The 13,778-nt window shown below is 35.7% G+C and overlaps 1 protein-coding gene across 1 annotated transcript in view; it reads right to left on the reverse strand.

The window, feature by feature from the left end:
- Positions 1-10,849: 10,849 nt before the first annotated feature.
- The window catches only part of LOC126972502 (transcription factor Sox-10-like), a 43,775-nt gene continuing 40,846 nt past the window's right edge, over positions 10,850-13,778 (reverse strand). Inside the window, exon 3 of the mRNA XM_050819317.1 lies at positions 10,850-11,675. Within this exon, the coding sequence (XP_050675274.1) occupies positions 11,294-11,675 (382 nt within the window). The 3' untranslated portion in view covers positions 10,850-11,293. The remainder of the gene's footprint in view (positions 11,676-13,778) is intronic.

Genomic DNA, 13,778 nt, shown 5'->3' on the forward strand with positions numbered 1-13,778 from the left:
CTTAAAGTTTGCCTTTTGATACTAGAGTTAAATCCCCGGTCTGAACGTTGCATGTATTTCAACGATTTATAATTTTTTGTCGGAGATTTCGGGTAGAAGGACTGTTCGACTCAAAACATACCTAATTAAAAATAGGGATGCCGAGCGCCAAGAGCAGAATTCTAATCAATTTCCGTGGTTTTAAAGAGTCTTCATAACTTTTATTTGTTTTAATTACACTATAAGTTAGATAAACTTTAGAATAAAAATTAAACTTTGAAATTATGAATAATAAACTTAATTAAGGTCTGGCAACTCTGGCTCTTTGAATTGCCTAACTTGTTCTTTGGCAAAGGTACGTGTCAGATCTCAGGTCACCTGTGAAATTTATAATTCGCCTGGACAACTCTTTAATAAGGGTTCGGGCTGACGTAGGTAACCCACGATCCCAATATATTTGAGTACATGTTTCTTCCATTTGGGAAGATATATGTCTTCATTATATTGCATCCTGTAATTGTGTGACTATGTTATACAGACCAAAGAGGACTAATATAATATAATATAATATAATATAATATAATAGCATGTGAGTGAATATTTAGCCTCAAGTGGCGACAGTTCGTGTGAAAGTAGCTCACCCGATACCAGGGTAAGACGAAACCATCGCGGCTGTCAAACGTAGCTGAGAATCACAACGATATCCAGCTAACATGTGCTGCTCTCTGATTCACTGTGACGTCACGTGGCTGGGGGCAATGAATTCATACTAAGTAGATATTTGTAGGTACTTATGTATGTAAACATCTTTATATATGTCGCAGGTATATTGTCAAAGCCGTGATATTACAATTTCACTAGTGATATTATTAGACGTTACATTGTCAATCGACTTCATTTCTTACAATTGAACGCCCTTAGTCTCAGTCTATCTCTTACTTGAGATAAAAATCTTAACTATCGTTGACTTTTCTGTCCCAAAAAACTTATCGACGGTAACTCACCTTATCCGTGCACGCCGTCTGTTAATAGTACGACGTACCTATTTACCCCCTTATTCATAATAGTCTGCTAACTTAAAGTATTGCTAATTCTCACTCTGTCTTCTTCTATTGACCTAAGTCAGAATGAGAAAAAACACTCCTTAGCGGCTGTTTAAAGTTAGCTGACCATTATGAATAAGGGGGTTAAAGCTTACCAGCAATATAATATAGGAATGACTTATCGGGGTATATTGGGACAGCTTCAGATTATTGACAGCTAATTAATGACAGTAGAAGGTAGTAATTCATCTCAATCTGTGGATAGCATATTGGGAACGGCCGTTAGAGAACGGGTTTAGAGACATTGTAGTGTCAAGGGTACAGTATAGTGATATTATATTAAATCTAGGTATATTACGAATGAATATAGCAGTGTGAAATTTCGAGCGTTTTGATTGGTCATTTTTGTTTCATATGCTATTTGAAAAAAAATAATAGTAAACATCGGTGCGTGTATGAAAATTTCCGTCCCAAATTATTGTTGAAATAATAGTGAACCAGTGTCGATTTGGCTGCCGCGGTACGCTACCCTCGGCCTACTACTAAACAAGTGCTGATTTGGCTGCCGCGGTACGCTACCCTCGGCCTACTACTAAACAAGTGCTGATTTGGCTGCCGCGGTACGCTACCCTCGGCCTACTACTAAACAAGTGCTGATTTGGCTGCCGCGGTACGCTACCCTCGGCCTACTACTAAACAAGTGCTGATTTGGCTGCCGCGGTACGCTACCCTCGGCCTACTACTAAACAAGTGCTGATTTGGCTGCCGCGGTACGCTACCCTCGGCCTACTACTAAACAAGTGCTGATTTGGCTGCCGCGGTACGCTACCCTCGGCCTACTACTAAACAAGTGCTGATTTGGCTGCCGCGGTACGCTACCCTCGGCCTACTACTAAACAAGTGCTGATTTGGCTGCCGCGGTACGCTACCCTCGGCCTACTACTAAACAAGTGCTGATTTGGCTGCCGCGGTACGCTACCCTCGGCCTACTACTAAACAAGTGCTGATTTGGCTGCCGCGGTACGCTACCCTCGGCCTACTACTAAACAAGTGCTGATTTGGCTGCCGCGGCACGTTACGCTCGTTCTACTACTAAACAAGTGCTGATTTGGCTGCCGCGGTACGCTACCCTCGGCCTACTACTAAACAAGTGCTGATTTGGCTGCCGCGGCACGTTACGCTCGTTCTACTACTAAACAAGTGCTGATTTGGCTGCCGCGGTACGCTACCCTCGGCCTACTACTAAACAAGTGCTGATTTGGCTGCCGCGGCACGTTACGCTCGTTCTACTACTAAACAAGTGCTGATTTGGCTGCCGCGGTACGCTACCCTCGGCCTACTACTAAACAAGTGGTGATTTGGCTGCCGCGGCACGCTACGCTCGGCCTACTACTGAACAAGTGCCGATTTGGCTGCCGCGGCACGCTACGCTCGGCCTACTACTGAACAAGTGCCGATTTGGCTGCCGCGGCACGCTACGCTCGGCCTACTAGTGAACAAGGGCCGATTCGGTTCTGGCACTTTTCGCATAGATAACAATTGGTTGATTGCACTTATGTATAACTTAAAATAATCACTATTTTCACTTTATTATTATAATCGCTTTGTCAATATACCTGCGATATATATATAAATAGGAGGAGGTGAAAAAGTTCAGTGATTTTTTGGCAAATTTCCTCCAACAAGTAATGTGATAGTTGGTATAGTTAAACCACAGAGTAGTTGAACCATAGATACTACGTATAAAAATAAACTTATAAATATCATAATTGATGTACGTATGTACTTATATAATCTACTATCTAACCCGGTCAACGTTGTTTTGCCATATAAATTGTATTGATCTTTTCCTTGCTAGTTCATAAGAAATGGCGCTAGTTGTATTCATTAGTAACAATCACACTTCTTTTAAATTTTGTATAATTCACACTATAGTTTTATAAATTATAGCCTATTTGTTATTCTGGTGTGTAAGCTATATTATTGTAAAGTTTCATCAAAATCTATTCAGTAGTTTTTGCGTTAACGAAGTTCAAACATACATCCAGACATACAAACTTTCAAATTTATAATATTAGTAGGATGTTCTCTATGGGCAGCTGAATTTCATGGTTTCTTTACGTAATCGTTACATTGCGAGTGATCTTGAACAGTATGGTAGCATGATATAATTTTTTATCTTGGAATACTTCTTGACTTCGTCCACAAGATTCTATAAAGCAGAAAAAATACTATCCCTGAATCTAGCGTAGGTAATATGTAGCGTGTATTTATTGGTATATTATTCAGATCTCTGATTATTCATCCAAAATTATAAATAAATCTATTCTTTGGTTTTTATTTTTGGCCCGGCCATTCACACTGAAACACATAAAATTACATAAAATCCGTTTTTGGATTTGGTGGTATTTTAAAATACACAATTGATAACTAAAAATAATTAAAAAATAGGCTTCCAAAGTAAAAAGTTTAAAATAATTTTCAATAAGTTAAAATAAGGAATAGTTGTAATATACTAAGTTTAGTTAAGTAATCTTAACTAAAAATGTGTCTTATTGTAAAAAAAATGGAGTGCCACAACCAGGTATCGGACATAAAACATCGCTTATCCTGAAGTTCCTCAAAAGAAAAGTAGTGAAATTACTGGGCAAATGAGGCTTAACATCTTATGTCTCAAGGTGACGAGCGCAATTGTAGTGACGCTGAGAATTTTTGGGTTTTTCGAAAATCCTGAGCGGCACTACATTGTAATGGGAAGGGCGTATCAGTTACCATCAGCTGAACGGCCTGCTCGTCTCGTCCCTTATTATCATACAAGAAAAATGAAACAGACTAACTACATAATATATAAATTATGGAATTGAAATCAGTCCTTGACCAGTGTGTAATGTTTCAAATTAAACCGACGTTTTGAAGAGGTCGAAAATCACGTGCAAAGATTCGCTTACATTGAAAAATACATACATTTTATTTTATTAATTTAAGCTTAACAATATGTGATGTTTTTAAAGTGATAACCCTCACTTCTAGGATTAATACACAAATAAAATTTGAAAAACAAAATTTTATGAACGATGCGGGACTCGAACCCACGACATGTTGTGGCTTCAACCTGAGAGCTGAACAAAGCATACAAGAGTATAAAAGCATACAAGATTTTATAACAATCCGTTACACGAACGGTTGGCTCAGTTGGTTAGAGCACCAGCACGGAACGCCGGAGGTCGTGGGTTCGAGTCCCGCATCGTTCATAAAAATTTGTTTTTCAAATTTTATTTTTTTATTTAAGCTTACTTACATACTTATAACTTACATACATACCAAACTAATAAAAGTGGGATGAACTATTTCACTGATCATTCTATTGTGATTTGTCATCGCTCCTTGATAAGTGTGCAAAGCTTCAATTCAATCCAACATAGTATTAAAGTGGGTGAAAAATCGTTAATATTACGAAATTAAAAAGTATAAAATTGTTAACCCATGCAAAAACCGTAGTACCAACCACGCTGTAACACGGCTGCCATCAAAAATGCGAAGAAATACTCTCTTTGTAAGTTGGCAACGGACCTGTTTGAAGCATGAATCAGCATCTATCCGGGCGACCTTATATTTACGTGATCATAAAAAAAAAATTAAATTGCGATCACGGCTAACAAAAGCGTACGAATTCTTCAAGATAATTAGTAAGTCACATATGTTGAGATGTTGTGAATAAATAATAGATTAAATGAGGACAAAAAACGAAATACTTAACAAAAGTAGTTAATTTTAGGGAATATATATAATATATAGAATTTGTGCTCCTCATAGTAATAATCTCACCATTCTAATAAATTTTATCCAAGACGTAGTCATCAACATATCCGAGACAATAATTAGTCTCATTACGATTGGCAGAAAATGTGAGAGTGATAATAATACAAGCAGGCTTTGTTCAGGGGATCACCCGCCCGCACCGGAAGCCCGCCCTGCCTTTAGATATCATGCGGTCATGATACTTTTGATCATCGATTCTGAGAATCCTTTACATCTTTATCTCTATAACGTTCTATAACGAAACGATATCTAAATTTTATTATTTGTTGGAATCAGACTGAAGTTATAAATAAATGAAGGAAAATTGTTACGTAGTAGTAATAGTATCGTATTTGATTTTACGTTACAAATTACAATATAATTTTAATAACATTGAACTAATCTACTTACAATACACGGATAGAACGTTAGTGGCGAAGTTGTACCAAAGAGTAGGTATATAATTAGGCTAGTCATAGAGTCCAAAAACGGTTCTTCATAAAGGTCCTCAAAATATTATAAGCGATAGCTCATTCGATTCGGAATGACGTCTAGAAAAATGTGTCTTGAGGATATATAAGCACAAAAAATATGTTAACAGAGTTTTTCGTTAATAATTCAATAAAATTTAATATTTAAGAAATTTTGAGAAGCGATCCCTAAAATGGAGGAAAATTCTAAAAAGTCCCGACTTTAAATAAATTCAATTCAACGCCGAAAATAGGTCGCACTACTGCTAAAATATAGTAAGACAAAATACTCCAAAATATTTTATCTATAATAACAAATGTTAATTTTTAATGTATTTAAAAAAATAAAATTTGAATGTATCACGGTATCATATAGATGATATATACTTTATACTTGGAAGATAAATCTCCGTTAGAAAAAATACAGTTTTTTCAAAAAGTTATGCTATCGTTAATTACTAGGGCGGAATGATAATAATTGGTAAGCCTATCTGTCGTTCTGTGACTATTAGTTCACTATGGTTCGCTGCCATTTACACATTTTTCCCGCCCAATTTGCTGTCACTTTTTAGACGGCAGCAGATTTTTCAAAACAGATAAAAATGAGTTAGTGGCAATAAAACTACATATTGAATATGAAAGGATTGAATCCAAGACAAATTTTTGATGTTGTATGAAAGCTGTTTCAGGTTTGAATCTTCCTATGCAACTCTGAAAGATTGGGTAGCTGAATTTAAACGGGCTTACACCTGCATCCAAGACGAACACCGGACATGTCGGTTGAAAAATGTCATAACCATAGAATAAGCGTTATAATTCTAAGGTCACTTTAGAAGTGTCAGTTTCGGAAATACTACTGAATAAGAGGCGGAACTGCCTAAGTAAAAATTTAAATTTAGTTTAGTATGAAACGAGCAGATTTGACATAAGTTTAAAATAGTAGTTATTACAGTATGGTGATTGGAACGAATTATAATCCGGCTAAGTTTGAAAGCGAATAGTTGCTTAAAACGTAGTGGATTTCGGCTATCTCCGTTTTTTCACAAGATTATAGCCGTCATCTGTCAATCTATCAATGACTGCACGTTTCATACAATCGAGTGAATCCCTTTTTTCTTAGAGAGTTTCGCTAGGCTTTTTTTTAGATAGCTGACTCTCTGAAAGTCTTAGGAATGGGTAAATAAATGCCGTCCTGCAAGACAAGAAAAATAGATTTCCATTTTCAAGTGGAGATACCCGAAAATATTATTTAAAATGTTAGGTATCTGCACTACTCTATATAATTAAAATGTAATTATCCCACTACCTAATAAGCTATCTAGTATCTATACAAACCAAATCAAATCAAAATCACTTTATTCATGTAGGTCACGGAAATGACACTTATGAATGTCAAAAAAATATTTTTTTTCTTATTGAATCTACCCCTACTTCGTAAAGGGTTGAGGTAATGAAAAGAAGTAGCAAAAAACAGCTCAAGAAAGTTAGCCCACCAGATTTTTTTTAATTTATTTTTATTACATCGTTAGTTCGCCATTTGTTCTTGATTGTTCTCTATAAACATTTGTTTGTTCTCGATTTATTTAAAAAAAAAATGCAATTCATTAAAATTGGATAGGTTAGGTTATGTTAGAACAGTTAAAACAACGCACGAGCCGAGCGTAGCGTGCCGTGGCAGCGGCCGGCGAGTTCCAGAACCAAATAGTAGGCGTTTCCCCCCATTAACAGGGGGCGGGGGCTAACTAAAGGGTATGTTTTTAATTAATTGTTTTTAAATAAAGAACAAAAGAACAAATTTTTTTTGGGGGGCTAAGTTTGATGAGCCGCAAAAAACTCATTGATATTATTGATACTTATACTAATATTATTGCAGAGAAAACAAGCGAAAGCACCAACAGATGAATGTAGCTACGGATAGAGAGGCGGATCATAATGTCAAAACAGTCCCATTCATAAAATTGTGTCAGTAATATTTATATTGTTACTGTGAAAAGTTTATCAAGGCGAGGTCAATAATACAAAGTATGCTTACCAAGCGAGTCACCCTTAGTGGACTCGAGCCGATTTTACCCGACCGAGCATTACAAAGCCTAGTGTGACGTTTAAATGTTTTATTGAATGGCTCTGTCGTAAATCCTACTACTGAATAAATCGGAAAATCAAAGCGATCGGACAGCCTGGGACTAGATTATGATTATTTTATAGCAATAACAATGACAGTACAATATTGTATATTTTATTAAAGAGTGCAATAAAATAACGCTGGTAGAGTTTGTTGCGCCGCTTCTTCTCTCTCAGAGCGCTTTTGGATTCCGAAGCTGTAGCCGTAGTGTTAGAAATGACATTTAAAAGAATTCGAATTCGAAAATGCCTTTTATGCCTTTAAGATGAAGTATAGGGAAACTATCCTTATATTATATTCAGACGTGTTTCTTTCTCCGTCTAAAACCCTTTCTGTCTTATTAATAACCGCAATGTAAAGTTACTCCAAGTTTAAAACTTTTTGTCTTATTCTTACCTTTGTCTCTACAGAACTATATGACAGTTCGAAGTAATTTTAAACGTGGAGTAACTTAACACTGCGTTTATTAATAAGACGTTATAAATATATTTATAGTTGTCTCTTTTTCATTTTATAAAATCCATTTCACATCGTGCCAAATAAGTTTTACTTCTGTCGTTCTTTCTATCAAATAATTGGTCAGGAGTTTAATAAAAGCCATTATTGAATCAACGTATTCGATGTTTATTAATTATAAAATATAACATCAACTTAATATTTAATCACAATAATAACTTACTAGTCTATAAAGTAACCATAAACTAAAAATAACTCTATTAGATTCCACGGACTAGTAAAAAAATAAGGACTCCGTGTCACCTTACATAACAGTTTAGCACCAAAACAAGCCGATTAACGTGTAAATACATAGCCCTACACGCACACACTTACACTACTACAGGCCGATAGGCGGCCATTATGAGAATTCTCATCGTCTGTGACAGATCAGTTTGCGTCTCAATAAAATATTTTAAAAATGCCGTCGTACGTTGTGAAAAAGTGTAAAAACATTACTATATAAGTATTTGTGGCCATATATGATTATTTAAGGGAGAAAAAATTGTGTAACTAGTATCCCCCGTAACCTAGCACACTAGCATAAAGGTGCTTCACTTGCTAATATCACGGCGCGAAGTCCTTCCTTTTTTACTCGTCCGTGTTAGATTCATAACATTATACTTTGGAACTGGCGGTATTACTACTACATAAACTAATTGATAATTGCTACCATTATTTGTGATTCTTAAGAGTTAGAATTATAAAATATTTTACTCATTTGTGTTTTATATAAAATTCCTACCATTGAAATCTAAAGTAGAAAGTTATAGAAATGTCTTCGATAATTTATACGTCATTATTTTCAGAAATGCTGCGTGCACTCAAACAAAATGACTAACGTATCGCGAGTGTAAGACGAAGCGTGTCATGTACACTAAAGTAATAAACCTGGCCTATTGTCATGCGTTGCCTAACAGCAAGTGGCTCTCTATGTATAAATTATCTAAGAATACGTCTCACTAATAGGACAACTCAATGATATGGACAACTTATGGACTACTATTAACTACGGCCATGTCACTTCTAGTATATGTTCTTATTTAGATCTCTGTAAATGTACAAATTACTTACAAGGCTACATACAACAAGAGATAATTTACCGAACCTCATAATAATTATTAAAAGACTACCGACCGATTCCTATATCCAATCGTATTCCAAAATTGACGGTTTGGCATTTTTATTTTAATTCTTTTCCATTTGCTTCTGACATTTGACATGACAGTGTCATTGTGACATAAATAAACGCTTTTTAAGAACGCCATAATGATTTTTAAATTAAGTTTTATATTTTAAAATCGATTGACGGATGACAAAAAATCTGGATTCTAAATACCTTATCTTAGATTAGTAATCGAATGTGTCAAATTATGACATTGAAGATTTTTATTGCTAATCATCTGATAAAATGAATACAATATGATTTTATAAAATGTTCTCAATCAAAACATTCACAAACTTGATTCCACTTAATTAAAATATTATTATTATTAGATTGTGAGAATTCTATTTACTAACAAAAATAGCAAGACTTAGTCGCTCATTTGCTACCAGCTTCCTCTATCTCTCTATAAAACGCCTTAGTTGGATGGTATAAACGAAAAATAGAGGACGACAAGCGAGAGTGCCTACCCCAAAGGTATCACCCATGGCCGCCTTTTGAAGGTGTACGCGCTTTATGTAGGTCCTGTAAATACCGTGCAAAAGAGTTCATTCCAAAGTTTGGGAGTTCGTGGAAGAAAGTTCCTTGGAAAACGCACTATGGTAGAACGCCACATATCTAGATGGGGATGTTTGTGGCGTGTGATGTGAAGCTATTCGGAACACTTCCCGTGATGAGTGAGGTAAAAGACACACCAAAGAGAATGTAAATACAACGTAGTAAGGGGCGGCACCTAAGTAAAAATTAAAATTTAGTTTAGTATGAAACGTGCAGTGATTTGACATAAGTTTGAAATAGTAATAATTATAGAATCGTGATTGGCCACGAAGTATAATCCGGCTAAGTTTGAAAGCAAACATTTGCTTAAAACATAGTGGATTTCCGCTATCTTCGTTTTTTACAAGATTATATCCGTCATCTGTCAATCTATCAATTACTGCATGTTTCATACAAACGATCGCTTTTTTCTTAAAGAGTTTCGCTAGGCTGAGACACACAACGACGCGAAGACAGTAGAAGCGATATCTTTACGCTTTACCGAGTGATAGAACCGTTCATAGAGTGTCAACATGTTATAACCCTCCCTCTACACTACTCGGGGAATTGAACGAAGTTTCGGAAAGCGAATAGTGTGTAGGGTACTTGCGTCAACTTTGGACGACTTTCACAAGTAAAAAGTCGGTTTTACTTTGAGCAGTGTAGAGGCCGGTTAACACACGCTACACATAAGTTTGTAAACTCTGAAATATGACAGAAACCTTAACAATCTTTTAAATGCGAATTTATAACCTATGGTGCACGATATTTTACTTACAAGAGTACTTACAAATGACGATATAATCATGTCAAATCCCACCTGAATAAGGAATATTGTTATTTATAGTTGAACTTAATCTAGAGTCGAAAGTAGGGCATGTTACCCTATAAGCCTTGAAGTATATCTATAAATTACGTTTCTATCATATTTTATTATCTATAAACAACTTATACAAACTAAATATTTGCTGATTATACGCACGTGCGCTCGCCACGACCAAGATGGAATCGCATATGGCGTTTTATTTACAAAAAAGTCATTTGTACTAGACAACCATGTGTCCTGACATGACCTATATGTTATATTATTATTATTTTTAGACACATTTATCACTTGGTGACAGAGCTTGTACGCCGTCTGTTCCTATAACTAAATATGTTTTCGTTTTCATCAAACAGTTAACCGAAATAAAACTTTTAGCACTTAAGTTTTAAAAATAATTTGAAATTTGAATTATTCTTAATGGTCCGCTAACTTTAAACAGCCGCTTAGGAGCGTTTTTTCTCATTCTGACTTAGGTCAATAGAAGAAGACAGAGTGAGAATTAGCAATGCTTTAAGTTATCAGACTATTATGAATAAGGGGGTTAGTATTTTATTTTCTGAAGACTTTTTGAAGTTCAATTAAAAATCAGGGATGAAAGGGTTGAGAACGTTTTTATTGAAAAATGGCCACTGGCCACTTACTCTCAATATTATGAAGAAATAAGGATGCGGTCTATCTAATGTGAAGTCAATACTTATGGAAAACAGACCTACAAATGCTGCCATTATTAGGGTAAGAGTATTATTCCTATAAAGCTGACGACAGGATTTAAATACCAAAAAACTTAATTTATGATAAATGAATTAAGAAGAATATCAACGTAGTGTTATCTGCTGGTTTTTTTAAGTCAGAATGTGGTTATGGATGAGGGTAATGTGACCAGTCAGAGCTAGGTGGATGCAGGTGAGATGGGAGCGGACCATACAGTGTTGGAACATGGTGGACCAGCCCATGATTGAAACGCGGCTGAAGGTCGTGGTACTCCGGCTCTGGTTTGAGATACTGGTCCAATTCAGCACCGTCTGGAGGCCCATCAATGAGAGCGCTATCTACTTCGATCCGCGAGAAGTCAATCTGTGATCTTTCTGGAGATATCTCCCGCCTCAGCCTGGTCGATGGCGCCGGCAGGGGCTTTCTTCGCCTAGGCTGGTATTTGTACTCAGGATGATCTTTTTTGTGTTTGTTCCTTAACTTCTCCGCTTCTTTTATAAACGGCATCTTGTCGACTTCGCTTAAGCTTCTGAAACAATAACAGTTGATCAAAATAAAAGTCTAAATAAAAATAAAAAAGCCTTTATTTCTACTACTTTCCATTTTTTTCAAAAAGTTACTCAAAATTAACTTAGATTTTAAACTAAGTATAAATTAAATATTAATTAGTACTAGATTATCTATACTAAATAAATTAAGTAGTAGTTGCCTCTACATTTAAGGCCCCCTAAACATTTCCAATACGCTCTCCGGTGTAACTCTTTGAGTAAATATATCTCTATATATAATGTAAGAATGAATACGTGGCGTCTCATTTATAATAAATAATTTACGTCACAAATATGTTGATATTATCCTTAGGAGCCTTACAACTTTGTGCCGTTTGCTGTCGAGAAACTTGGCCCGTGGGGCCCAGAGGCACAGATGAAGAAAGTACTATTTACTTTGACTCTGAATAGAGCTGCTGGAAGTCCAAACGCTATCAGCTACTTTGGCCAACGGATCAGCGCTATCCAATCCGGAGATTTTGCCAGTATAGCCGGTGGTAATAATGGTATACTTTCTTGTAGTGCAAGTTTTAACTTCTTGTAATAATTTTTCGTATTGTAAATATACAATATATGTAAATATAAGCTTTGCGCCGCTAATACATATTATGTTAACAAGTGGTAAAGCCTCAGTCGTGAAAGGAATGTGAAGAAATGAAGACCCCATTAGTTTTTTTTTAAATATAAATCCATTCCATAAAATATTTAGGTATTTCATGGTATTGTCCATTAAGAAACACTCCATTCAGAAGGTGTGACATAATATGTGAGTCCGTATAATGCATTTATATCTTACAAACAATTAACAAAAAATGTCGAGATACATGGCTTGCAGCTGAGTAATACCAGATACTGCGATCGTAGTTGGCGCCACAACGCGAATGACTTTCAAATCTATATAGTTTATAATATATTATTCTCAAGGAACAACAGTATTGGAAACTTTGCGTAAAATATTTTCTTTGGTTAACCCGAGTTTAACACATTTTAATAAAACACTTCTTAAAGGATTAAATCGCGTGTAATTGTAACTGTATTTTAACATTCTATTTTGCGTAAAAGGCTGATAAAAATAAAATATTATCTGTTATAGTTAAGGCTTAAGTCAAATTTAACAATAACTTTAACGTAGAATGCGGAATGCTTTGCACTATTGTATTCCTATAGTTAAAGAAGTTTAAAAGTGAAATGTCAAGTCAATATCGAGTATTTATTTTTTCGAGACTTTTGACAGGTCGCTATCTAGCTAATTAACATTAACAATAGCCTTAACCGACGAAAATTGGACGGTTAACAGTTAAAGTCATGACTTCATGTAAAAATTGTCAAATGGTGCAACTCATTTATTTTCTTAATTGGTACTTTAACATGTTTGTTATTGCTAAAGTATATTGGTGCAACCGAGCCTAAGCCGCTAACGTTTCCTCTTAAGTTATTCCTTTTTTCTCCCTGGATAATGCTTCTAGAGAGGAGATTTTTTGTCACAAAATCTAGATAAGCTAAAGCTATGTCTGTAGTTTTTTTTTTTTTCAATCAACAAACGAAATAAGAAAATATGACTCTTCAAACATCGTAGAAAATGCCATTTTGATACCGCCCTGTTCAGCAGAGTCAAAGTATAGCAACGTTTCAAATCCGTGTATCAATAGCCAGGGTCAAAAACTAATTATGAGCGAGTACGCATTACTCACACAGAACACGGGCTATTCACACACGCATAGATAGTTGTGTTTCGGGCGCAGCGCGACAGCGATAGTTTCTTCAATAATACCTATTTTTCAAATTACTCTTGACCCGGGTCCCCTCTTAAGAAAGCAAACAAACTGTCAGTGCTTTGATGATGCGCTGGTATCCGCGTGCGGCGTCCAACCGTGAGGCGTGCATCGATTGTTTACTCATTAAAATGCTATCACTGGCCCAAGAGAGATACAATCTCTAACTGTCCCGAACCGCAGACAAGCATCGCTCCAAATTGACCAACATACATTCTAAATATCACTCCGTCATCGGGTATCATCATCAAAACAAACTGTCCACGATAATATTATTTTTTACCTTATGTTTTGAGTACTATCATTTATTAT

Source organism: Leptidea sinapis, chromosome 26 (genome assembly GCF_905404315.1).
Source record: "Leptidea sinapis chromosome 26, ilLepSina1.1, whole genome shotgun sequence".
Lineage (NCBI taxonomy): Eukaryota > Metazoa > Arthropoda > Insecta > Lepidoptera > Pieridae > Leptidea > Leptidea sinapis.